The sequence below is a fragment of the Galeopterus variegatus genome, unplaced genomic scaffold (assembly GCF_000696425.1).
Source record: "Galeopterus variegatus unplaced genomic scaffold, G_variegatus-3.0.2 Scaffold5037, whole genome shotgun sequence".
NCBI classification, from domain to species: Eukaryota; Metazoa; Chordata; class Mammalia; order Dermoptera; family Cynocephalidae; genus Galeopterus; species Galeopterus variegatus.
In genome coordinates this window covers 82092-109800 of record NW_007731148.1, presented here as the reverse complement: position 1 = coordinate 109800, position 27709 = coordinate 82092, and the positions used below count along the sequence as shown (strand labels likewise).

General features: G+C 41.4%; 1 protein-coding gene across 1 annotated transcript; it reads right to left on the bottom strand.

Annotated features, from left to right (window-relative positions):
* Positions 1 to 61: 61 nt before the first annotated feature.
* On the bottom strand, positions 62 to 16650 carry FCRL3 (Fc receptor-like 3). The gene is made up of 12 exons (XM_008588792.1): positions 16617 to 16650; positions 14450 to 14689; positions 13720 to 13980; positions 13193 to 13477; positions 12071 to 12358; positions 11411 to 11689; positions 7285 to 7563; positions 6790 to 6913; positions 2523 to 2677; positions 2240 to 2308; positions 290 to 321; positions 62 to 205 (listed from the first exon to the last, which is right to left on the bottom strand). Exons 1-12 carry the CDS (start codon positions 16648 to 16650, stop codon positions 62 to 64), a joined length of 2190 nt encoding a protein of 729 aa, XP_008587014.1.
* Between the last annotated feature and the right edge of the window lie 11059 nt (positions 16651 to 27709).

The following is a 27709-nucleotide window of genomic DNA, read 5'->3' as shown; positions in this document are numbered from 1 at the left end:
AAATGTGTAGAACTATTTAAAGCACAAATTATAACAATTTCTTGTGTAATTATTTAATTGGCTAGTGGGCTGAGACAGATGATGCACATGGGACATTCTCGTAGTTTTCTGTGTCATCTTCGTGGACACTGCCGCTACTGCTGGTCTGCCCTGCAGAGTCACCTGGCTGCACCTTCTTCAACTCTGAATAAAAGACTGCTGGTTCCTGGTGAAAAAACCACAAACAGTAAGTACCTAAACACAAGTGAGGAAGAGCAGAGAGAAAAGAAAGCCAGGAAATGTGACTCACCTCATCCTCCCGATGTACCCTTGGTGAATTTGCTGTTGGATGGGAGAAAAGTATTAAACTGCGGGCAATATATTCCAATTTACAATCTACCTGCAATGCATTTCAAGCCAATCTTACCTCTGCTACTTGTCTCCTGACTGTTTCCTCTGCTGAATTCTTCTAAGCCCTCACAGAAAAAGTCCTCCTCCCCTCAACATATACACACACTATTAAAGCCTTTCCTCTGCCTACCGAATGCCTAGAACGACTTTCATGATGATTTCCTTCTTGCTCCTCTGCTTGTTACAACCCTAGCAGAGAACCTCCCCTCACCCGTCATGGGTCTCTATGACTGTATTGATCATCTGGGATAAGGAGGAAAATATGATTTACTTCACTTTACACAAGAAATTTGGAAGAGGCCAGAGAAGGTGTTGGCATTCTGAGACCACACAGCAGTTTCTCAATAAGCCAAAGATTTGCAGTGGAGCATTAGGAAAATTCAGTGTGTGCATTTCTTTTATCCTTCCAAAGGATTCTTTGTATCTTTTAAATTTATTTATTCATATTCAGCCCAGAAGCATTTATTGAACAATGACCTTCTAGTAGGCATTAGGTAAGTTATAAAGAGACAGAAATGGCAGAAACTCAGTCCATATGATCAAGGAGCCTACAATTTTGAAGGGGAGAAATAGACATAGGAACAAATGCAATATTTATGGGCACCAAGGAGGAAACACATATTGAACAATGCTGTTGCCACAAAGAGTAATCAGTTCCTCTGAGGTTAGGATTTGGGGAGGAGAGGAGAGAATCACTGTAAGTTTCACAGTGATACCTGAGCTGTGTCCTCAAATGTGAGCAGGGGTCACCAGGTAAATGAGGAGCAAGGACATCTCAAGACAAATAAGAAGCATTAGTGCCAAAGCATGAAAATGCCAAGAGTTCAGTACTGGTAGAATAAGGACATAAGGCAAAGATGGAGGAGGTGTCAAAGTGCAGAGAGGAAAGGGTCATGCTTTGAAATGGAGAGTCACTGATGATAGTTAATCTAGGCACTGATATGATCAATGGTGCATCTCAGAAGGATCATGCTGGAAACAGACTGTTGGAAGAATGGAAGAGAACAAGATTAGAAATAAAAAGACCAGTTAAGAGAATTACAATTGTCTACACATTAGATTTTGAGAGGCTTAATTTAGTGTTTATTAATTCATTCAAAAAAATAATTCATTAATTCATTCAAAAATATTTCAGAGGACCTCCAGTTTTGCAAGCATGAGCTAGATGCTATGGATACACTAGTTAAAAAGTCGCAGAGTCTGTCCTCAGAGAGTTTATGGCGTAATAGTGGCAGTGTGGACAGGTAAGAGGGAGTTGATAGATTATATGATTGACAATACAGGAGAAACGGGTAAAGCCTTCCATGTTGGACTTGTGTTTAAGATGACTCTTTTTTTTTTTTTTTTAAAAGATGACCGGTAAGGGGATCTCAACCCTTGGCTTGGTGTTGTCAGCACCACGCTCAGCCAGTGAGCAAACCGGCCATCCCTATATGGGATCCGAACCCGCGGCCTTGGTGTTATCAGCATCGCACTCTACCGAGTGAGCCACGGGCCGGCCCTAAGATGACTCTTTGATCAAAGACCTCTTACTGGATCTGATTACCCCTTGCTGGTTGTCACATTTTGGGGAGGTGCTACAGGCATCTAGTACAAAGAAACCAGGAGTGCTGCTAAGCATTCTAAAACGTACAGAACAGCTCCTGCAAACAGAGAACTATCCAGGTCCAAATGTCAATAAGTGCTGAAGCTGAGAAACCCTGATATAAAGGGTTTCCCCAAAGACAGCATCTCTTTTCCCAAGGGTAGCATCTCTTTTCCATCCTGAGATCCCTCTTGGAATGTGCTAGGGGCAAGCTCATCATGATAGATTGCCACCTCACCTCTACTTGTCTGAAAGGTATCTCACCTGAATTTTCTTTTGTATGCTGGAAGCTCCATATCTGGGAATAAACCAGGTTGCTATCTCCAGGATTTACTGTGAAAAAAGATACAATATCATAGTTGGCTATAGTCAAGAGCCCAAATTCTAGACTCTCCTTCCCAGCCATCAAGTTTATAGCCACCTACTGTCCCCAATATAATGTTAGGAATGTCATTTTTAAATTGGATATGACGAGGCCATGGGCTGTTGCTCCTCCACCCTCCCAGGTTCAAATCTGGAGCCCCCCATCAATAAAGAAAGTCCTCACCATTGCTGTACACTGGTTGCAGTGCCATCTGGGTTGGTGGCTCAGAGTAGAGGGGATTTGGGGGGTCTGTGCTGAAAGGCCTGGACGAGGAAGGCTCGGGACACTCTTTGGGACTGTAATGTGACAGAGAGGAAAGAGACAATGGATAAAAAGTACTTGTGGACTACTCAAAATCTCAGAGAAATCAACATCCAAAAAGGCACAGAGCTCAGCATGATTCATGTAAAAATATTGTGGCTGCTTCCGCGTGGCTTTTTCAAGAAAATACCAAAAGGAGTGTGGCACAAGATGCAGGGCAGGCCAGGCCAGGCCAGGACAGAGAGCAAAAGCCTCACAGTCTCAAGGCCTCTTTCATATGGTAATATTTGGCTAATTTTAAAAATTATTTTTAAAGACATAACAGCTTAAACATTTATATAAAAAGACTTCTACACTCTCACAATACATAATCTCTGTCTTTTCTAAAAGGCCTCTTTTGCCGGCCCGGTGGCGCACTGCTACAGTGTGCTGCTTGGGAGCACGGCGGCGCTCCCGCCGAGGGTTCGGATCCCACATACAGACCGGTTCCCGCTCACTGGCTGAGCGAGGTGCGGGAGCAACACCGAGGGTTGCAATTCCACTGCCGGTCCCGGTCCGGTACGGGCGCGACACTGAGGGTTGTGATCCGTTGCCGGTCCCAAAAAAAGACAAAAAGGAAAAAAAAAAAAGGCCTCTTTTAATTTCCTACCTCATATTGTAATAATCTACTTTTCCTGTAAGATATTATGAGGGCTCTTCAAGAAAAGCATTGTGGTTTTTTTGTTTTTTGTTTTTTTAAGTTAATTTTCTTCTGCAGTTAGTGTTGTGAATTGAATTTTGTTAGCATTCAATAATCGTTTCCTAAAATGGATGTATGAGTGGAGGAATGAGGAATGAGGGAATTAATTAATTGGAGCCTATAAAAGATGATGTCATTAGTGGTCAGTTCTCTCCTGGAGCACTTTTAAGGAAGCAGATAAATTAACATGGATCACAAACTAAATGCATCCTGTGACGAAGTAGACGTTAAGTGAGTATTATTCACAAATATGACTGAAAAAAAAAAAAAGTGGCCTTCTGATCACATTTTTGGATTTCATAAGAAGGTTAAAATGTTAATATAAAGTCCATTAAAATCTTCTTAAAATGTACATAATTCCATGTTCCTGTCTTGTAGGTATAAATAAATCATGACAATGTTGGCCGCACAAGTGGAGACCTCACCTAGATGTTCCAGTGGCAGAAAGTTCTCCTGCAAAACAAAGGCACATTGATGGTAAGTGAGCTGTGTGGATAATGTGCTCTACGTTAGAGTGCTCTGTCCTAGTGTCAGATTGATTGTAGATCTCAGTATTGGCAATCTTAGGGAACATCCAGCTCCACCTCCCCCATGTCACATTATAGGTGAGGAAGGTGGGGTCTTGGAAGACAATTGCCCCGAATTGTACTTATTCTGAATCATTTCAATCAGTAACAGCCACGCGAATAGCAACTCCAAGTAGCTATGAATGAGCAGCAGAAGTGAGACATGTTAATATGTAACTCGGGACTAAGTTCTTCCTCCACACCCCTTCTTCTATTCTGACTGCAGCCCTATGACTTAGAAAACAAGGAGCCTGAGGCCTAGAGAGGCCAGCAGGGCTTAAAATTGACACAGAATCCGCACACAAGTATGAATCAATGGGACTATCACAGTAAGCTCAATCCTCTCTTTCTCTCATTGTGATCCCTACAAATCCATTTCAGCAGCACTGAACTGAATGTCATTGGGGGTAAATATGGTTTCTCCATACCTCATCTTTCCATCTTTTCCATAATTCCAACTTATCTTTCCTCCTCCAGAGCTTTCTCTGATGCCAAAAGGCTGAATTAAGTGACCTGCCTCCATGCACATATAACCATTTAATACTAAAACAACTACATTGTATCATAACTATCTATTTTCATGTTTGTCTCTCACTCTATCCTTTCTGAAAGGATCTGGTACTTGAGGTTGAAGATCTTGTCTTAATTTTTTTGTATTCCCAGTTCCATGACTAGCAGTTGAAAATAGTCAAATACAGATTTGTTAAACAAAGTATGTACTTTGAGAACTAAAAAAATGACAAGTTGGGCCAGCCTCGTGGCTCACTTGGGAGAGATCGGCGCTGCTAGCGCCGAGGCCGTGGGTTCAGATCCTATATAGGGATGGCTGGTGCGCTCGCTGGCTGAGTCTGGTGCAGATGACACCAAGCCAAGGGTTGCGATCTCCTTACCAGTTTAAAAAAAATAAAAAAAGACAAGTTGACAATTTTACAAAAAGCAAGTTTAATCTTGAAGTCTACTCTATCAGCCTTAAAAATATAGAAGGTTTCCATCATCACTGATATATTGAAGTCCTTCTGGCCTACCCCTCTAACAAGCTGCCTCCCAGGTTCCCATCCCTGTCAGCTGCCTTTTTCATCTGTCTTTATATCTGTCTTATTGGGCTCAGAGAACACAAAGTAAACAAACCAGCACTGACTCCCATGAAAAATAACTGAACGACGCCCGCAAGCCGTGTCCTTGGGGACCAGGCCTCCTGAGTTAAGCTGGAGGTGTGTAGTCCTGATCTGGGCCTATATCTCTCTCCTCAGAGCAATGGCAATCCACCTCAATCAACAACCAGTATCTTCCCTGTGGGAGGGTTACCTCAGTCCCAGGATGCATCTGGATATGAGTTTATCTCCTCATCTATAAAAGAAAAAAACTGAGACCCAGAGAGCTGGCTATTTATAACACCAGCTAATAATTCCTGAGGACATATAGGCCAGGCACTATGCTAAGAAGTTTATTTAGATTGTCTCTTAGCTCCTAAAAGGTAGATATTATTATAAAGAAAAAAGAAAAAAAAATCCTGGAGTTTTGACAGTTTAATTTACTTGCCTAATATCAGGTTGTTGGCAAGTTATATTACTGGAATTTCAACCCAAGCAGTTCAAATGTAGAGTCAATAAATTTATCTTTCTTTTTGATAACTTTTAGGGTGAACTCAGGCAAGGAGCAGAAATCTTCACTTTTAGAAAAATTTGGAAGGTCTGAGCTCCTCCCTGAGAAGTCTACTTAGTGATGAGAAAGGAGAATCTGCTATGAGGGGTACAGTAGGCAAGATTTTGAGAAGAGAAAGACAGAGATCCACTTGCTGGTTGGTGAACTATCATAATGAATTTGTTACTTAAAACAGCATTTTCAAAAAAATTCTGAAAAAAAAGTAAATAAATAAAACATGTCCTCCGGATCTGGCAGAGAGAACCACCTGGGCTTCTGTTTACATGGATCACATAAAATGACAGACAATATTCTTTTCTTCCCTGGTGTTGTACTAACTGAGCAATCTGTTTTTTAAACATTAACTTCAGCACTGAGATTCTAATGTCTTCTTCTAGTATGTTACAGATTAATAAATTAAATCACAGGCAGACAATGAGAGAGAAAAAGGAAAAGTAATTTGAAAGTTGGAGGTGTAATTAGCCTTTCACAAGTCATCAAGGTATACTGGAGAGAGCATGAACTCAAGGGTTAGGAAGACCCTAATTAAGGTCTAACTCTGACTCTTAATAGCTATGTGAATTTGGAAAAAAAAAGACTGGGAAGGAAGGAGTAAAACTGTCTTTATTAGCAGGCAACATGATCATCCATGCAGAAAATCTGAAAAAATCTATAAAACAGATACTAGAACTAATAAGTGAGTTTATCAAGGTTTCAGGATATGTAATTAACGTACAAAAACCATTTGTATTTTACATACTATCAACAATCAGAAATTGAATTTTTAATCTCATTCTCAGCATTCTCTATTAATTGTATCCAAGTTTCACTATATTTGGCTGGTATCCAAATATATCTCAGAGTTTATGGTTTGTACTATGATGATTATTCATTCTTTGTTAGAAATGAAGGGGTTTCTCTACTTTTTTTGTCCTTTTTGTTTTCAGTAAGCTTTGGGATAGAGATGAAACAGTAAATACTCAACTTCTTAATTTTTAATTGGAAGCAAAACTCTGCTATCTCACTTAAATCTCAAATTAAATACATGAGGTAAGAACTTCATTGAGAAGTTTATCCTATCTTTTCTGTTACTATCACATACAGAATGACAGTGAGCAGTACTGTAGAACTGAGTGTCTAGTACTTGGAAGGGAATAACTGGCACTTATAGGATGCATTATACAACTCCGAATTTTTATAGCAATGGAAAACATCACAACATCAAAAGGTAAGACATAGACACCCACCCAATCTCCTCTGGGTCCTGAGGTGACCCAGCAGAGCGGCAGTAGTGGCGAGACCAAGGATGCTGAGCAGCCCCCCGATGACTCCAGCAGTGGTAAGGCCAGTTCTGATCCTGGAAGTCCCTGAGTGGGGAGATCTATACTTGAGTTTCAGTAGCAAAGATTTTTGGATCTAGACAAAAGCCATGCAGGGTAGGAGCTAGAGATCTATCAGGGCAGGTATTTGCCAAATTCTTCTTTCTCCATTTGAATTACCTCCAGTATAATTTGTAATTATTCAAAACAGTGGCCTCTAAAGGGTGGTTGGCAGAATATAAGATTAAATTTTATTTCCTTTCCCTCTCTTCCATGAAATCAATATCAATCTCCAGAAGCTCTAGGCCTTGGTGTGAATGTTCAAAAACTCCTTGACACTGGTAGAATATGTACAATGTATTGGAAAAATATTTTATTGACCATAACTGTAACCTTTAGTCCAGGTACCATTAACCCACCTGTGACTTTGAGTGTCACTGCCTCACTGCGCTGGGCCCCCAGGCCATTGGCGGCTTCACAGGAGAAATTTCCAGAATGTTTTGCAGTCAGAGAGAGGTTGAAGTATGCTCCTCCTCCAGAGGGGGCTGAGCTGTTCCCCAGGGTGACATTCTCATGATAAAACCAATACAGGATCGGAGGAGAGCCTCTCAGGGCTTCACAGTGAAGCTCCACCATGTTGCCAACTACAGCCTGGACCCCTGGGGCCCTGAGGGTGAGGACAGGGCGAGACACTGGAACTGAGGGAGGAAAAATAGTTCTTTGGCAGTTTTGCTTAAGTATGTATTTAAGAGAACTTAATAAAGGAACACATAGCATAGTTTAGTAGTAGTCGCATGGACCTGGATTCAGAAAAGCCTGGGCTTTAATTCTTTCTCTGCCTCTGTAATATTGATTTTTAATTTCTCTAAGTTTCAGTTTATTACTCTGTAAAATGGAGCTAATAATAGATTATGTCTCAAGCTATTTAGTAAGAATAATGTGTGTAAAGTGTTCAATAAATGACAGGTGTTATTATCAACAGAAATAATAACTAAGATCAAGGTTTTTTTCTGATCATTCCTGAATCTTAGCTCTAAGACCAAGACTTTCACACCTGTCTAAAGTAGGACCTCATTACTCTCCACCCAATTACCTTGCTTTATTTTTCTACAGAGCATTTAGCACTACCTACCATCTACCTATCTACCCATTCATCTATCTAGCACTGTTGTGTATCTGATTCCCTCAATAGAACATAAGTTCCATAAGAAGGGAGACTTATCTGTTCATTCCTATATTTCCAGCTGCTGGAATTTAGCCTGCCATGTAAAAGTGCTTAATAATTCACCAATTATTGATTGAATAGATGACTGAATTGATACAAATTGGCACAAAAATGTCCAGATACAGCACTAGCAACAATGATTTCCATTTTAATTCACGTGTATAGAAATAGGACACCGAGAAGAATAGAAAACCATTAGTGTGGAATGTGAACTGTCAGATTGCTGTTTCTGCTACGTTGTGAGTAAACCTGGATGAACCAATCTGTGTGCAGTGCTTTAGGTATAAGCTGTGTGCGTCATTGGCAAGAGAAGGTGGGTAAGATCTTCAGCCTGATTTTCTTCAGAGATTGGTAAAGGGGAGTGAGTGTGAATGTGGGGACCTTACCCTGAACAGCAATGATTAGACTTGAAAATGAGCCATCTGCTGGCAGCAAGAAAGATAGCACCTGCTATCTCCTCATGGTAGAGATGCCAAATCCTAGTACCGGAAATGTAAATTCCTGCTAAATTGAAACAGATGGTTTGTTTGGCCCTTCTGTGTGTCCTCTGCAATGTAAAGTGACCTGGGCGGGATGCAGAGGGTCTGAGGGCTTTATATGGTGCTTTGTGCATCTTGGTGTGCCTTTCCACCCACATCTCTGGGCTTCTTATTCTGGGAGCAGTTTCCCAGTTTTTTCCATTGCATGCCTTCCTCCAGGGGTCACTGAACTTCTGGCATCATATGCACATTCCGCTAAAATTGGAGAATTCTAGGGCTGAAAGAGACCAAGACCATGGTTATCATCAAGTTCAGTGGTCTCCAACGTGGGGTGCAAGATGTCTCATTGGGGTGTGAAAAGAAAATATAAGAATATATTAAGAACATTTAGTTTCCAGCTTGAAAGTAAGAAACACATTTAGGTTTACTAATATTCATGTTGGTGCTCCTGCTCAGGCCACATGTCACATGTGACCTTTTAACGGTACTCATGTTGTTAATACTTTTCTAAATTCATGCCATGGAGATAATATTTCATAAAATATTGTTGAAAATATTTACATTTCTGTGTAGTCTTATTACCAGGAAATGTAAATAAGTAAACTTTAAAAATTCCTATCTGCACCCTTAAAAAAGCCATGGAAACAGAATGTTGCAACAAGTTTATCATTCTTCCAAATCCATTTGAACCCATTTGTTATAAATTCAAACATGCAGCACTTCCCACTTACTTTAAAAGAATGGCTGATTGACATCAAGGAAAATGTAAACTTACTAGCCAAATTTCAATGAAAGTCTTTACACAGTGTATGGGATTGAAAAATGAGTACCAAGGATTTGAAAGAGCCACAGTGATGCTCGGCTTCCACTTGGATCTACATATATTGGTAAGATTGCTTTTAAGCAACAACATCCACTGATACCAGCTGGAATAATCCAACCTGAGAAACAGACCTCAGATAACTGTACCACAAGAAGTAAACTAAGATTTTCAAAGTAAATGAAGTATATTCAATTATAATTTTAGTCCAAGATTCTAAGTCAAAGTTTTCAAAATGCTTATTTCATCCTTATTTAATTAATATTTATCTGTTTTGCAATATGCACATTAAGTTAGTACACTCATACATATAATTAGTAAATAAATATTCGGGGTGCATATTCAATACTTTTGACTGAAAGTAATGTGGGATAAAAAATTTTTGTACTTCCATGACTTATGAGACTCAATTATTTTATAGGTGAGGATACTGAGGACAAGACTAGAAAAGAGGCTCATTCAAGGTCGTATAAAAAATATTTTCTTGCTTGAGACTGGAATCCCAGTTTCAGCATATTCTCTGGCACTCCCAGGTTCTAATACCTCCCTAAGTCATAACCCACGTTTGACCCATAGGAAGGGTCATTATTAATCAAAATGTCATTAAGTGTTCTAACAGTTTGGAATCTTTGGAGAACAAGAATCTATGGCAAAATCCAGAGAATGTAAAGGTTTGAGTCACTGGGAATCACTATATCTTTTATCCTGCTATCTTCTCCTATGTCCCGGTGCCCTATTCCACCCTCCAAATTCTGGGCACTTTGAAATAATGATGGTTTGGGCCAGGGGGTGGGGAGGATCTCTCCTAAGTTGCTGGGTTCATGGCTCATTGCCAATATGGGCTGGAAGTGAGAAATACAAGATGACTTGGTGCCCCTGGTGAAGAAAAATTTTGTTAGGAGATACTGAGGACATCAGATTAAATCAGACCTCTGACCTCAAAGAGTCAGAAGGCATTTGGAGAAAGTGAAAAGGCCAGATAGATCACTGGAATCTGGAGGCCACGAGAGAGCCCTGCTGCTCTGATGGATGGGGTTATCCACAAGAAGAGACACTTTGCTTAACAGTCCAGGGAACCAAGTAGGGATTTAGATTGGATCAGGGTAGGGGCAGAAAACAATGCCAAGAAATGGCATGGTCATTTTTTCCTGGACAAAGGAATTCAGAAATAGAATTTTTAAACCATGTTCCTTTGTCAGTGTGAAGGTTAATTTTAGATGTCAACTTGATTAGATAAAGGAATGCCGAGAAACGTGGTAAAGCTATCTTTTTTAGGTGTGTCTGTGAGGGTGTTTCCAGGAGAGATTGGCATGAGAACCTGAGTGGACTAGGTGGGAAAGATCTGCCCTCAATATGGGCCAGAACCATCCAATCCAATGGGGGCCCAGAATAAACAAAAAAAGGAAAAAAAAAAAAAAAAAAAAGGCGAATTGCTCCCTCTATCTGCTGGATCTAGGATATGCTCTTCTCTCATGTCTGGATGTCACAGCTTGAGACTCTTTGACTTTTGTGTTCTGGGACTTACACCAAGGACACCATTGTCTTCCCTGGTTTTGAGGCCTTTGGACTTGGACTGAGCCACATACAGGCATCCAGTTTGCAGACGGCCTATTGTGAGGCTTCTCTTCACAATCATGTGAGCTAATTCTTCTAGTACAGCCCTTCTCTTATATTTATAACATATCCTATTGATTTTCTTTCTCTGGAGAACTCTGACTAATACAGTCAGTAATTGTTGAACTATCACCATATATCTGGTATTTTGGAAAGTCTCTGTGCCTCTACTAGAAAAAAAACTGTGTGGTTTATATGGCTATTGATGACAATGACAGAAGAAATAAAGGAATGGTCTGTTACTGAGTGTGTAATCACAAGAAAGAATCCCAGAACTCCTAGGTGGAGGCAGAAAAAGTGGGGTATCTGCTGGGATATCATGCCAGCAAATACCCCAGTGGAGCTGTGTTCGTGAGAAGACATAGCCTGTTGTTGGCTGTTAACTGCTGTGGCCATATCCTGCTTACCTGTGACTTTGAGACTCACTCTGTGACTGTGCTGCACTCCCAGGCCATTGTCAGCCTCACAGGAGTAGTTTCCAGAGTATTCTGTGGTCAGGGAGAGCTTGAAGGACACTCCTCCTCCAGAAGGGGCTGAACTCCTCTCCAGGTTGACATTCTCATGATAAAACTCGTACAGGATTGGGGGGGAGCCTCTCAGGGCCTCACAATGAAACTCCACCATGTCCCCCACCACAGCCTGGGTCCTGGGCATCCTGAGGGTGAGGACAGGGCGAGACACTGGAACTGAGGGAGACAAAAGGGCTGTCAGAAAGGGACTCCAATGCTGTGACAGATTCATAGCCCCGCTCAAGGAGCCTAGAAATAGACACATCCCTTGATTGTTTCTGTTTCCCACTGGCCACACTTTCCTTATCTAATAATCAGAAGCATTGTCCCAAAACTGTGAGAAGTAATCCTGAGTACTTTTGTTTTCATCGCTACTCAGTCCTCTCCACAAGGAGTAGGGTGTCTTCAAGTTATTTTTCCATCTTTGCCATTCCTTGAGTACCTTTTAAATCTTCACATTTCTGTTCCTGAGCCCCCTTCAGAAGATCCTTGCAGTTGACAGAGAACTTAAACCCTGGCTTGCAAACTAAGGCTGAGTAAAAGGAATCAGAAACTTACTTCTCACAGTGACTGTAATCCGCTTGCTGATGATGGGGCCGTAAGTGTTGTCAGCTGCACAGTAGTATCGCCCTGCATTGTGCTCCTTCATGTTGGGAATCTGCAGCTCTGCCATCAGGGAGCTCTGGGTCTTCCTGCCCACACTTCGTACTATTCCCTCTCTGTGCCAGGAGAATGTGATAGTACCTGTGCCCTTGGCTACTGAGCAGATCAGGATCAGGTTTTCTCCTTCAACCAGCTGCCCCCCAGGAGGCTGGATCTCTAGATTCACATCAGATACAGGGACTCCTGGGAGGACACAGGATGACATGTGATGGTCCCAATGGCAGGGACCTCAAGGTCAAGGAGAAGACTGGTGCTGCCATCAATAGGCAAATAGCAGCAGATACAATAGGCAGGGGTCCAAAGTAGGAAATAAGAAATTGATTCTGCATATTATTATAAAGAGAGCAATATCCCTCCCCACTCTCACAAAGATTCCCATCCCTGGGGAATGTGGTTACAGGGTCCAGATCTTCCTAAACCTAATGTTGCCTGCAGTCACATTTTATGGACATTTATCTGTAAGGAATCCTTGATGCACCAATAGACTATAGAATAATAGAAAAGACTGGAGATGTTACTTCTATCCTGATGTGACTTTACTCAGAATCCAAACCTCTCTCGTATCCTTCAAGACTCTTTCAGTCCCACCTCCATGTCCCCACATTCTTCTCTGACTATTGCATATCATATTCATTTTTCTCTTTTCTGATTATTTCGGTGTGAGTTTTGGTCAACAAATGGAAGCATCATAAGGACTTCTCGAAACTGCATGCGGTCAGCTGTGTTTCTAGTTGTCTATTGATTCATGAGAGAATATATCCTGTATATCTCTGCCATCTTTTGAGTTCCATAGGGTTGGGCACCTAGTAACCGATCAATAGCTACTATTACCTTACCTATATGGAAGAGAATGTTCTAGGAAATTTAGGCCAATGCTGAGCCTACAGAAGGAAGGATACCAGGATAGCTGGGTGCTCCTCTCTATTAAGTCTACCATTGCAGGGGGCAAGAGATGGCACTGTTCTGCTCTCCTCTCCTCAGCTCTCACTCTGGAAGAGCAGCCCCTTAGACACTCACTCTGCACGTGTATCTGGAATCTTTGGCTCCTCTTTACAATGCTGGGAGTCATTGTCTCTGCTTCGCACCAGTAGGACCCTGAGTCTTCACTCCACGTGGCTGGGATCTGGAGCTCTGCAGAGCTGCTCCAGCCTGACCCCAGGACATGGACATCTCTGAAGAAGCGGAACTGGAGCTGGACATCTGGCCTCTGTGGAGAGAGCTGGGTCTCACAGGTCAGAGTCATGGGGCTCCCCTCCGTGGGCAAGGAGGGGCTAGCTGTCAGCACAGGACTTGGAAAGAGCTCTAGAAAGAAGAAAAAACACAATTGCAGGGCAGCAAAGCTCAGGACTCCCAGAGAAATGCACCTGAGTTCTTAGCACCAGCCATCACTAGATAGAGAACGATGCAGATGGAAACATCTCCCTGCTATGGCTGGGCTGTAGGAGGAGACTTTTCATAAAGTCCTCACGGATGAACACCTTCCCTCAATCCCACCCATTCTGTTTCCTGCCAAGCCCTATTACCCGCAGGAGTATAAACATTACCTTGAACTTGGATCCTTAGATGTTTTGAAGTTTTTTTCCATTGTCTCAAAAGATATTTCCCTGAAGCACTGCATTGATATACACTATCGTCCCTGGAGACTGAAGTTAGTAAGATGGAGTTTGAGTTCTTAGAAATATCAAGTCGTTCTCCATTCTTGTAGTAATTCCTTTCACTAATTTTATTTTCATCTTTGCCTTGGCATTTCAAAACTACATTGTCTCCTTCAAAGACAGGGTGTGGAGCCTGGAGGATCAGCCAGTCTGCAAAGAGTGGAGGAACACACTCAATGTAGCCCCTGCTGCTTCTTTCTTCATTCTCATCTCTGCCTATCAGGCAAGAGCTACAGCCCACACATGCCTCCCAATGTCCCCTAGCAACATTTCCACATGGCCTTAACACCCCATTCTCCCTTGCCCTGGGAGAGTGAACTAATTCCCAGAAGATGTCCTGGAGAAATGTGCACACGTGTCCTTAAGCAAAGAAGAACTTTATCCCATACCTTTCTTCAGACCTGGGTCTGTTTCTTCCTGGTGGCCTCTGGGTTGCCAACATTTCTCCGAATAGAGGAGATGACTAGTGCTACTGCCCTGTCTCCTTATCTTCATCCTGTGGTCAGCACATTGAACATCCCCGAGCCTGTTTGCAACTCTGCCTGGGATCCCTGCATTAACCCCACCCTCAGACACTGTCTGGTGGCTTGACTTCAGAGACTCCCCTCTCCCTCCTCACCAGATGAAAATTCCACATGCACAGCGTCACTGAGGGAAGATCTTTGGGTCTTGCATTGGTAATGTCCAGACTTTCGAATTTGAATCACTTTGGATTTTTTAAATGAGTTTCCATTATAATACCAATATACATCTTCCCTGGCTGGAAAATGGGATTCCCTGCATGTGAGAGTCACGCTCTCTCCTTCAAAGGTCGGGGACCATGGAGGACTGAAGAAAAGTACAGCTTTTGGAGGCACTCCTGAAAAGGAAGTGGAAACATGGAGACAGGTGCAGTTGAATGAGAGGGTACAGAACAGAGGAGGCCCAGCCTGCAGCTAGGAGCTTCCATGGGCTAATTCCCAGTCAGAACCAGTGTTGGAAATGGAGCAGAAACAACCTGGGGAAATGACTGGACAGAATCTGTTCTTCCTCTTCCTCTGCCTAGCCTAGAGGTGGGCAAGTGGGTGTCCTAGGGGACAGTTCTCAGGTCCCTGGTATGGGCTGAGAAAAGCTTGGGAGATGTCATTTGTAGTTGCACAAACACTGTGAAGGCCTCAGAGGGTGGGCTGATTCTGAAGTGTTCTATGCATTCCTGTCAGGGAAAAAGTGAACCTGGGATGTACATACTGCGGAAACATTTTCTAGACTCTAGAATACCACTTCATACTTGGTTGTTAACATTGAACAAACAAGATATTTTTCACTTTCATTACTTTTAAGCTTTGCTTAGTTTGAGATTCTATGGGGAAGGCAACTTTTCTCCACTTTCTAAGTTGAACACAATCAATAATTGAGGGATATAAACTATCTGAACAAAGGAGGATGCGCTGCTTGAGAAGCGAGACTTGTGCATAGATTTGCAACAGGCTGATGGACCCAGACACCGAGGCCCAGTGACATGAGCTCCTTTTGAAGATGTATAAGGATTTTACTGTAGCATTTTCCTCTGTGAATGGGTGCTATTTCTATGTCCTTTCATAGCGGCACTAGCTTGGACATACACAGGGAGAGGTCTTAGGGAATAGAGGAGGTCAGATCTGATTGTCTCTCGGTGTCAGCCTGCTGCCTCTGCCCTTCCCTCTGTGAATGCTTCCTTCCTATCTACACCGAGGCATCTCCGTAATGGGGAAAGAGCTGGAGACTGGAGAAGTCAGAAGAGGGTCTATTCCCCCAGCATAGTGACAGGTTGGACGCCAGAGCGGCAAGGCCACTGACGTTGGCACAACTCTGCAGCCCTCATTTACAGGTGCTGGGACAGGCTGAACTGGCCGAGGGGACCAAGGCTTAGAGGCCGGGAGGAACAAAGAGAAGAGGAAACTCACCTGATTGTTCTCTTTCCGGAGCTGTGAGGGAGCCAAGATTCAAAGATTAGCACAGAGCAATGTTTCCTGAATCTTTTCAATTAGACACTCAGAAATTTTCCAACCAACCCAGCCATGACTGCTTCTTTAGCTTTTCTTTCCCAATTCTTCACTCCCATTCTATATCACCCATCACCCCTAAACAACAACAAAAAGTAGCCTGTAAATTATTTATTTATTTATTCATTTAAAAAATGGTTAGTTTAATAGCTTTTTAAGGAAGGAAAAAATCTGCTATAAACATGGCATGACTCGTGGCCACAGCCCTGGCTCCTCTCTTTGCTACTGCATCACACTTCTTTCCTTCCGTCTCTTCTCTAGCCTGAACTGAGCAGTGCAGAGGCAGGCAAGGACTTGGAGAAATGGCTTATCCTATGCTCATGTCGTGAACTTTCTTCCTACTGTTCCTCCTATATTTTAAGTCTCTGGTTACATTTTGGCTTAAAACCTCAGGAAGGGAGTTATGGTTCTCAGTAGACCTCTCACTCGCCACAGTTTTGAAGGTAAATGTTTATCTGAAAAATTATTTTGTTTGAGGATAAGAAAAAGGAATGTAGAGTTGTGGTCTGGCAGAAAGAAAAGTTCAAGGTTCCTATGAGAGAAAAAAAAGCAATGGGTGAGAAACCAAGGGCAACATACTTGGCTTGCTCTGATGGTAGCATTCAGGGCCTTTTGGTTTTCCTGGGAACCCAGCTCTGCTCATTTCCCATTTCTTGCTATCTGTCTCTGAACCCCAAGTGGAAGCAGAAATAGAAGCTCCTTAACTTTTCTCCTGGCCAGCTTTAGGAACTGAGGTCACTGTCCCCGCCCAGCCCATCTACTCACCCAGGATCAGCAGTAGCAGCAGCCTCAGATGCATGGGGACCTGGCACTGCTAAGGGCAGGGAATGTCTGTCTTACCAAAAGTCAGGCTTATCTTGTATTCAAGAAAGAGGATGGAGGGTGACTATTCAGGTGAGACCTGTAAGAATTAAAAGCAGAAGTAGAAGAAATTAGCATTGCACCCTGCCTTGGGTTCTCAACTTATGAACGTGGCTGCCTTCCTAAATGCTGTTTGTACTTCAATACTAGCAGTTGTGCATTTCTAGATGTTGGTCATCTTCTAACAGTTCAGGTCTCTCAGAAAAAAACATTTACAAGGCTATGTGTGTGTTCTCTGAAAACGCCAAGCTGTGAATTTGCTAGTATTCAAATAACTTTTTCTTCATTTCTCAATTGGAAAACCCCTTTATTCTCTTAAATTCACACAGCTTTTGGTTCTACACGAGGATCCTAACATAGACATGCCTGATGACTTTGTGGTATGAGTTACACAAAGTCAAGGTATCAAAGCAGATGCAAAAGCCTTTTTGACTTTTATTTCTTTTCTTTTTTTTTTTTTTTTAAAAAAAAAAGATGACCGGTAAGGGGATCTTAACCCTTGACTTGGTGTTGTCAACACCACGCTCACCCAGCGAGCCAACCGGCCATCCCTATATAGGATCCGAACCCGTGGCCTTGGTGTTATGAGCACCGCACTCTCCCGAGTGAGCCACAGGCCGGCCCCTTTTTGACTTTTATAGAAGTTGACATGAAGCTTCTAAACAGGAAAATAATAGAAATTTGCATATGAGCAAAAGGGACTGCCCCTACATTCCACCCAGATCTGTGCAAATTAAGAGATAAATGAACGAGCATACAAATAGAAACCCCTGTTTTTAAAGCCAGAGCCCTCCTCAGAAAGACTTTCCTTTGCCTTGCAATCACAGAGGTCCCACCCCATTATTTTCTGTTTCAGGCCCTGTATGCATTTATCACAATTTGTAATTATTTTCTCTATTTTGTTGCTTGTTTTTTTGTCTTCTCACTCACTAATATTTAAGAGCCCATATTTGTCTTATCCATCTGCTGTGGGTTGAATGTCCCCCAAAAATTCATGAGTTGGAAACTTTTGATCCCCTTGATAACAGTGTTAAGAAGGTGGGAAATCCTATTATGATATTTGAAAGGTTGGGCCTTGAACTGTGCCCTTGTGAATGGATTAATCCATTCATAGAGTAATGGGTTAATGGTTTACTAGATTGGCATGGGAGTGACACTCATGGATTTATAAGAAAAGCAAGTGACCATGTTCAAGAGCTCTTGCCATTCTCACTATGTGACTGCCTGAGTCACCATGGGACCCGGTAGAGAGTTCCCACCCAGAAGGTGGCCCTCACCAGATGTGTTCCCTGGACCTTGAACTTCCCAGGCTCCCAAACCATAATAATTAAATTTCATTTCTTTATAAATTACCCAGTTTCAAGTATTCTGTTATAAGCGACAGAAAACAGTCTAATAGACCACCATTACATCCTCTGTGCCTCTAACAATTTTCCTTAAATGTAGGCATTTAATAAATATTTTTTAAGGGACTATTGAATGGACATGAGAAACTCTAGGCCAGTGTTTCTCAGACTTTTTTTTTCATTATCACGCCTCTAAAGAGCTTTTTAGAACTCTTTATTCTGGCCTCCCTCTCCTCCATGACATTTTAATACCACAGATGTTCTATATATCTGTTTCTGTGCTGTATATGTAGTAGTTATGCTTTATACATAAAAAGGGTAAGATATTTTTTCACCTTCCTGAGAACCGATCTTTTTTCTCTTGAGAGTGATATCACCCTGTTGGGAAGGCATGTTCTAGACCTAGAGACAGACCATTCTCAGCAGTCAAACTACTGGGATAGACAGTTATGACTATTCCAAGTGACCAATACATTAGAAATGGAAGATGATTTCAGATCAAATGCTAACCCTGAGCATGTAATGAAAAGACATCCTCTTTTATAAACAAATAGCATTCCATTTTTTTCCCCTATGGAAGTTACCAAATTTTGTCTTTCTATATGTATTTATGTGTCCATTTCTCTCATTAGACTGTAGAATCACAAGGGCTGAAAACAAGTCAGGTTTGTTCTCCATTATGTTTTCAATTCCTAGCAACGCACTTGTCACATACTAATTTGTCAATAAGTACTTGCTAAATTAGTGAAAGACCAACAAACAGTAAAGAGCAGGATGACAACAGAAGAGGATCAGATGTGTTTCCGATATATCCTTAGTCACTTTTGGTTGAAGTTTTCTCCAATATTCTGGAGAAGAGGTGTTGGTTATATGTATTTATTTAAATTAAATTAAACTATTTATTAAATTGTACTCAGTTCATTCATAGGACAGGGTCATTGTAAACTAATTATTGTAAAGTGTGGATGCTACTTCTTCTGACCTCCTAAGTTTGAGCTAAGTGTTCCCCTCATGTGTGTTAGCAACACTTCATTTCCTTCACCACAGAGCTCATCACAGCAAAGTATAGTTTCCTACCCTTTGACAGTATTTCTCAGTATTGTAAATAGCTTTAGGGAAAAACATGCCTGGGACTGACCTTTGATTTCTCTGTGGCCAGCACAGCCATCAACAAAAGGAAGGTTCAGTTGAATATGGATAGCTTCTAGGCCGGCCCATGGCTCACTCAGTAGAGTGCGGTGCTGATAATGCCAAGGCCATGGGTTCGGATCCTATATAGGGATGGCCGGTTTGCTCACTGGCCGAGCGTGGTGCTGACAACACCAAGCCAAGGGTTGAGATCCCCTTACCGGTCATCTTTAAAAAAAAAAAAAAAAGAATATGGATAGCTTTGAGTTGTAGAGTGTCATAGACTAATTCTACACACAAACAAATGCAAATTCATTTCATAGTCAAAGGTGAGGATGTGGATGATTACTACTAACAGTTGTTTCCTGTGGTTAGAAAGAGATGCGTGGAAAACAGCCTTTTGAATTTTACTGCCCATCTGGGGCCATAAGTATTACGTTTTCTACTCCCCTTCTGTAAAGCAGGGACTACTATGTCATGCACACATTATAGTCTCAGCACCTACCACAGTACCTGACATTTAGTATAGGGTTGCCAGATAAAATATAGAGTGCCCAGTTAAATTTGAATTTTAGATTAAAAAAGCAAGTAACTATATCCCATATAATATTTGAGATATAATTACACTAAAAATGTAGTCATTGCTTATCTGAAATTCAAATGTGACTAGAAGTCCTGTATTTGTATTTGCTAAATCTGGCTACCCTAACTGAACAGAATCACTTTTAATTTGTATAAATAAATTAATAAATGATTGTGTTGGAGGGACACTTGTTTTCTTCCATATGCAGGCCACTCCAGCTTTGCTCCTTAACTCACTCCATTCTGGGAGACATGAAGTGCCTTGTCTGACTTGTAAATTTGGGGGGAATAAATGAGGCACACTTAACTCAGTTCCATGTACTTCCCTTGGGTGCAAGCCTGCTGTTAGAGGGGTCTGTGAACAGGCACTGGGGGAGTCTAGAGTTTCAGAGCAAATTCTCAGAGACACAAACAATTGGGGCTGGGCTTATGCATAAGAAAACTAAAAACAAAGAAACAAACGTATGGGAGTCATGTATTCACAGGAGAGACTTTTGGTGAGACCAGTCCCTGTGGCTTTCAACCTTGGGTGAAGCGAGCAGAGTGTTTTCTAGATCAAAGAGACTCATAGTGGGCCACTTCCTAAACGTAACTACTGAGCCTGGGAAAGTGGTTTGCAGTCTCAGGGCCGATGGTTCTGAGACCTTGGAGAGTGACATGAGCTTATTGTGGGTTTGTTCATAGACCAGTGGCTGTTTCTACAGTGGTAGGGCTGCACCCATGAATGGCAATAGCAAAAGGCACAAGAATCTCATGAGGTGACTCAGGAGAGCAGTGAAGACTTTGTAAGCAGGGACAGACCAGGCAAAGGTTTACCTGTAGGTAGTAGCCCCATGGATGGCTACAGGGGCTGCCTAGCAGCAGCACCTTGGGGGCTGCAAGGTGGCTCAACAAAGGTCTCTGGTATCCTGAGTGGCTTTTCTTAGGTAGTCATAGCTGAAGCAGACAGTCTTTGTTAGCAAAAGCAGAAATCTTTATAGGTTTTTAAGGCACTTCACAGCCAGCACCAGCTGTAAGATTCCTTGAGTGCTACAAAGCAACAATAGAGATTTAGTTTAAAATTGCTAGTGCCAGCCCTAGAAAGTCTCCCTGTATCAGTCACCCCAGATTCCAGGCTGCATTCAGGCCCAAGGAGTAAACTGGAGGGAGTACTATTGAATTCATGTGGTGTTCTCTAGGCTCAAATGTTACCGAATTAGGCTCTTGGGTCCCAAAGTCATAGAAATTGTTGCTTTGTGTTGCTTCGCCCCCCACGGATTTGTCACCCCACTTCCCATGGGTGACGGAGATGCAAAGGATTACTCAAAGCCCATCTCTTCCGAGCAGTGAGAAGCCCTGAAGTGGTTAATCTCCCAGTGGAACCCTCAAGAGAGAGGCATCCCTTCCTTGGGAAATTAACACAAAATTGGGGTTCTCTTCCTGCATTTATTTTCCAGACCAGGAAGTTACAGGAAGAGACATAGGTGGGGTTATAGTTTAACAGTATAGGCTGGTAACTTTCAGTGAAACAAGCCAGATGACATTCCAGTAGACAATTAAGTGGTCCTCTCAACAACAGTTTGATCTTAGCAAACATTCCTTCTTAACAGCAGTATTTACATAACAATCAGTAACTAGTCTGTCTTTTGAGCCAGCAACCTGCTGTGCCACAATCCTTATCTTGCAACAGAGACTCATAGCCTGAGGGAAATTTCCTGTCGTTGCAAGGTCAATATTTGAAACTGCAAGGCTTTGGAAAACCAGGCCCTGTGAAGTACATATGCTTTTTAGTATATTCCACAAGAAATGAACAATGTACCCAGCAGTAAAGCAAGCAATACTTTATTAAAAGAGGAGATAGAGGGCCGGCCCTGTGGCTCACTCGGGAGAGTGCGGTGCTAATAACACCAAGGCCAAGGGTTCGGATCCCACATAGGGATGGCTGGTTAGCTCACTGGGTGAGCGTGGTGCTAACAACACCAAGTCAAGGGTTAAGATCCCCTTACCGGTCATCTTTAAAAAATATAAAAAGTAAAAAAAATAAAAGAGGAGATAGACTTATGCATAAGGGGGGAAGCTACAGTAAAGCTAGTCCCCTGAGGGAAGCTGTTCATTGTCTTTTATAGGGAAAGTAGTTAAAGGATACAGGCCAGCGTAATTGGAGGTGGTCTGTTGTGTTCTTCCTGTTTGTGTCATGGCTGCATGCTCAGTCAGGGCTTTGGTCCTTGTGCCTGCTCAGTAGGTCCAAGATGGTGGCAGTGATCATCATTGTCATCCCAGGAGGGTCATTGTAGTGCTTACCTTGAAACTTTGTGCTCATGTGGGAATTCCTACAGGGGTCTTAAGGTTAATCTGTAACTTAACCTTTACAATTAAAGTAAATAAGCCTTGGCCGGGGCCGGCCCGTGGCTCACTCGGTAGAGTGCGGTGCTAATAACACCAAGGCCACGGGTTCGGATCCCACATAGGGATGGCTGGTTAGCTCACTGGGTGAGCGTGGTGCTAACAACACCAAGTCAAGGGTTAAGACCCCCTTACCGGTCATCTTTAAAAAATATAAAAAGTAAAAAAAATAAAAGAGGAGATAGACTTATGCATAAGGGGGGAAGCTACAGTAAAGCTAGTCCCCTGAGGGAAGCTGTTCATTGTCTTTTATAGGGAAAGTAGTTAAAGGATACAGGCCAGCGTAATTGGAGGTGGTCTGTTGTGTTCTTCCTGTTTGTGTCATGGCTGCATGCTTTTAAAAAAAAAAAAAAAAAAAAAAAAATAAAGTAAATAAGCCTTGGGGAACGGTTTTGCAATGCAGTAAATATCTGTTTCCCTCATATCTTAGTTTATTTTATCAGGGTGGGCCATGGGGTAATCATGTGCCCTGTGGAGGGAGGAGGGGTTCTCATGACTAAGGAGAGGAAAAGTAACAAGTGTCCTCTGCAGGGTAAATGGAGTTGGTTTGGTTCACAGGCCTAACCTTACTCTGTTTCACAAGAGTGGAAAAAATTTAAATTACTGAGAGAGCTTCAAGACTGTAGAGCTATTGTAGATGGGCGTGCATGTGTTGCCTGTATTCTATGTAGATGATAAATTTAAAATAAATTTAAAAGAGGTGAATGTCAGGTTCTTGGGGTGTACATTTGGGAAGGATTGGCTGTCACGGGACCCTTTAGGGCACAGGCTTCAGAAACACATATAGCAGTTTCATCTCAGGAAGGTGCTGAGATATATTTTCTAACTGAAATAAATGTGAGAGCAAGGTGAAAATACAATTCCATTCTCAGCATAGCTGTCTGTTTATGAGACAGCAGATGCTATGTCACTTAAGAGAACCCTTGCCAAGCTCAGAACCGAGGTGTCAGATACACTTCACTCAGTGAGGAAGTGAAAACTAAGAGGTTTTGAATAGATTAGATGGGAAAGAAAGGCACAAAATAAGTGGTTCCCACCCACCCCCAAAATAGTGAATGCCAGTGTTAATATTAACCTTGTACTGGGAGGTTTCTCACAATTGAGTTTAAGTAAAAGGTTCTGAGTCAACTGGCATCAACTGGCCCCAACCACCTGGCATTCTGCTAAAGCTAAACAAAGAATTCCTTATCTACTGCCTTTTCTTCACATGGGAATGGATGTCTGTTGTGGTCTGTGGAGACATTAAATATAAATTCTAGGAATGTAAGGCTGCTTGGTATTACCGCTGTAGGTTTGGGCATTGGCTTTTTAAGATTCAGTGGATATAGGGCCTGTGATAAAAGATTATCAATATTCTTTCATGCCCTATTAATCCTTTGAACTCATTAAAACCATGGTTCACAAAAGTCTTGGCATTGAACCCATACAACCTCTGAGGTTCTGAAGAAAATGATTCAACTCAACTGTGAGGCAGTCTAGTCAGTAATTGCTAAAACAACCTTAGCTCTATCCAGACATTGAGAACTCCCTCCTAGCTGAGATTAAGCAAAATAAGAAATCGGGGGTCAGGAGTTACATTAATTTCTTTTGACTTGTAACTCTTAAATATTTAAGGCATTAACTTATTTGAATTTCAATGTGTCTGAAATTTTCCTTATAAGGGGATTAAATTGTTAAACTTTAATTTCTTCCTAGGGATATTAAAAAGGGAAGGGGTTTGTAGTAAAATTTGTGGCATCTCTATGTTGTTGTAATTTTACTACTGGAGGGTCTTATGTTACTGTTTAATCTTATTATGGAACCTCTGAACTGCTTATTGGAATTAATTTGGAATAGGAAATATGATTTTAGCAAATTTTCAGCCTTGTATTCCAAGTGACATTGGTTTTATGTAATTAAAATATTTATTTTTTCTGAATCTTCTCAGAAAATTCTATATGACTGCCCACCAGTGGTCCCATGAGGTTACCCACAGGAGCAGGGTTAGTCCTGGGGCAACAGCTTCATGAACGTGGGTGATAACTTCTGGGAACTCTGATAGCTACTAAAACCAAATGAAATAGGAACTGTAAAAATCTGCAAGGAAGTATGCAAGTTTTTATAACGAAGGGTATACACAAATTAGATAAAAAGAGTATACACAAATTGCTATGTGAAAACCAAATTTGAAATAAATACGTTGTAGAACAAGGTATTTACATGACATAAATGTTTCTCAAAGGAAAGTTTCTACATAAATGGCGAGACAGAAGGAAGTCATACTATTTCATGGCCAGAGAGGATAGGGATCTAACCTCACTTGCACTTCATCCTAGAATGAGACAGAGTGTTTTAATCCCATCTTTCTTTTTTTTTTTTAAAAAAAAAGATGACCGGTAAGGGGATCTTAACCCTTGACTTGGTGTTGTCAGCACCACGCTCAGCCAGTGAGCTAACCGGCCATCCCTATATGGGATCCGAACCCGGGGCCTTGGTGCTATCAGCACCGCACTCTCCCAAGTGAGCCATGGGCCGGCCCTAATCCCATCTTTCTGATCCTAACAACATTTGAAAGTGTAACAATCAATACAATAAAATACAAACAGAATATTATTCTCTCTCTCTCTTCCTTTCTCCCTCTCCACCCCCCTCTTTTTCCTTTCCCTTTGAATCTCATTCTTTGATTCTCAGAGCTGATAATAATGTTCTTCTACTGGATGAACTAAAATACAAGAGCGACATATGTACATGGGGCAAGAAAGCAGGATGCACACCCACAGACCAAATGCAAAAAGACTGCAGCTTTGTGGTTTACTGACTGCTAAGCTTGAAAAGACTTCTAAGAAGCTACATTCCATTTTAGGGTCAAATGTTCCATGAGAGTCAAAATGGTAGACAAAATGCATCTCATTCCAAGCCCACGTATAATGGCCATGGAATGGTTAAAATGCAAAATCTTGAACTGGTCCAGGTATGTGAGATTTATTACACATAGTATGAAGGCATTTGACCCCTTTGTGCAGTGGTGGAGTTATTTTCAGATCAGACTCTACCTGGAAACTGCTGAAAACATGGGAGTAGATGAGGTCCAGGAAGTCGTCTAGACTAGGAGAGAGGTTGTCCTGGGACCGAGCCCTGATGACAAGGATCAATGTTTAAGGGAATGCTAATGGTGGAAGAGGAGCAGAGGAGATGGAGGAGCAGGTGGAAAGGGCAGAGGAGCTCTAGGGGAGGCGCCATGGAAGCTTCCTGCAACCTCCAACCCTGCTCCCTTGCTCAATTTACAACCCCACCCCCAACTTTCAGATTAAACTCTGACTTAACCCCTTGCTTTTTAGGAAAAAAAGAGGACATCTGATGAGAACTCACTCAATTTCTCACACCATTAAACCAACTAATTCTCGATACTGGATCCATCCATTTCTCTCAACCAGCAATGTTAGTGGAAAATAGTACTAGAATCTGGCACAGAGCAAATACTTTATGACTGTCAGCCTTTATTTTTATCATCTTATTTTTTCTTTTCCTTTACATCCAAATTTCTTGAAACCATGCATTCAGGTTTTCCATATCTCCCCTGCTTACTCAAGTTTTCAATCTGTTTGCAAATTTCCCCCCATAATTCTACAGAATCAACTCTGGCCAAAGTCACCAATGATCTTGACTTTTTCATTTCTTATTTTATTTGACTTATGGGCAGTAATTTTTAAGGTTGACCTCTTCATTTCTGAAATATTCTTTATTTTCTGTCTTCATGACACAATACTCTTCACTTTCTTCCTACATTGCTTTCTCTTTCTGTTCCTTCTCAGACATCTCTGCAGTTCCTTATTTCTGCCCAGCCCTTAATGCTAGTATTTCTCTGGTTTCAGTCCTAGGCATTTTTGTTCCTTTTTCTACATGCCCTTTTTGATTCTTCCTCATATACAGCATTTGATTATCACTTCTTTTTTTTTTTTAAAAGATGACCGGTAAGGGGATCTTAACCCTTGACTTGGTATTGTCAGCACCATGCTCACCCAGTGAGCTAACCGGCCATCCCTATATGGGATCCGAACCCGGGGCCTTGGTGTTATCAGCACCACACTCTTCCGAGTGAGCCACGGGCCGGCCCTGATTATCACTTCTTAAACAGACTTCTCTCCGTATTCTAGAACCTGGACCAAAATACTCAACATTCACTGGACATTATCCTTCATATGTTTTAGTGGCACCTCCAAGTTAACGTATCCAAAATTGAAATAATCTTTTTTTTTTTTTTTTTTAACCACAAGTACTCTTCCTTAGATGTACCCATCACTATCCACTCAGATGCTCAAGCTGGAAAACTAAAAATCATCTTTGATTCTTCTCTTTTCTCCTTCCCAGCTCTATCATTGTTCTTTGATAAAATTGCTCTTGACTCCTTCCACATACAACATAGTGCATAAAGCAAAAGTATTTAGGTCAACAAATTATTATTGTAAAGCAATCACCCATGTAATCACCACTGATACCAAGAAATAGGATACTACCAGGACCCTAGAAGTCCTTGCATGCCCCTTCCCCATCACAACATCCCCCACTTCCTACATTTTAATTTTTATGCTATTTTACTTCTTCACTTTGCTCTACCTGTCCTGAGTAGTATAGTATTAGGATTGTTTAGCTTTGCCTGTTTCTGAGCTTTATGTTCATTAAATCAAATTATTTGTATTCTATTGCGTTTCGCTTCTTTCATTCATCATTACGTTTATGAGATTTATCCATGCATTCTAGGTTGTTCATTTTTATTGCTATATAATGTTCTATTGGATCTAATGGGTCACAATTTTATTTATCCATTCTACTGTTTATGACAGTTTGAATAATTTTGAGGGTTTTTCCTGTTATTATAATGATATGGATATTATGAGCATTTTAGTATATACAAGCACACATTTATACAGGAATTGGATTGTTGAGTCACAGGGTAATATTTATATATGTCAATTTTCGACAGTGCCTAAAAGTTTTCCAAAGTGGTTGAACCAACTTACATTGAGTCTAGTTCTCGTTGCTCCACTTAAATATAGCCATTCCCATTGGTCTGTGATGGTATCTCATTGTGATTTTATTTTGTATTTTTCTTGTTATTGAGGAGGTTGAACACATTTTTATACGTTTATAGCCTTTAGGTTTTCTCTTTTGTGAGGTACTTAAGTCTTTTTTCTTCTGGGTCATTTTTTTTCCTTGTAGATCTGTAGTTCTTTATGATTCGTAGTTCAGATTCAAACCCTTTTTTGGGTTTATGTAATGTAAATATCTTCTCCCTCTCTGTGGCCCTGCTTTGCACTTTCTCCCTTGTGTCTTTTGATAAACAGAAATTCTTAATTTTAATGTAGCCGAACTTATCAATCTTTTCCTTTATCTTCGCTATCTTACTTAAGAAATTTTCTCTACTCTGAATTATGAAGATATTATACTAAATTATCGTCTACAAATCTATTCTGTTTCTCACATTTAGTTTAATAGTTCACTTGGAATTGTTTTTGTTGTTGTTGTTATTGTTTCCAAGTGGAATGAGAAAAGAATTAAAATTTATTGTTTCCCTATCTTGAT

Bases quoted from the DNA above. Each gene is read 5' to 3' on its own strand.
- FCRL3 (XM_008588792.1), bottom strand. From the start codon at position 16,650: ATGCATCTGAGGCTGCTGCTACTGCTGATCCTGG. The intron at 14,690-16,616 runs GTGAGTAGATGG...CTTCCTTTTCAG, and splicing joins GCTGCTACTGCTGATCCTGG to GAGTGCCTCCAAAAGCTGTA. The intron at 6,914-7,284 runs GTGGGTTAATGG...CTCCCCACTCAG, and splicing joins AGTGACACTCAAAGTCACAG to GGACTTCCAGGATCAGAACT.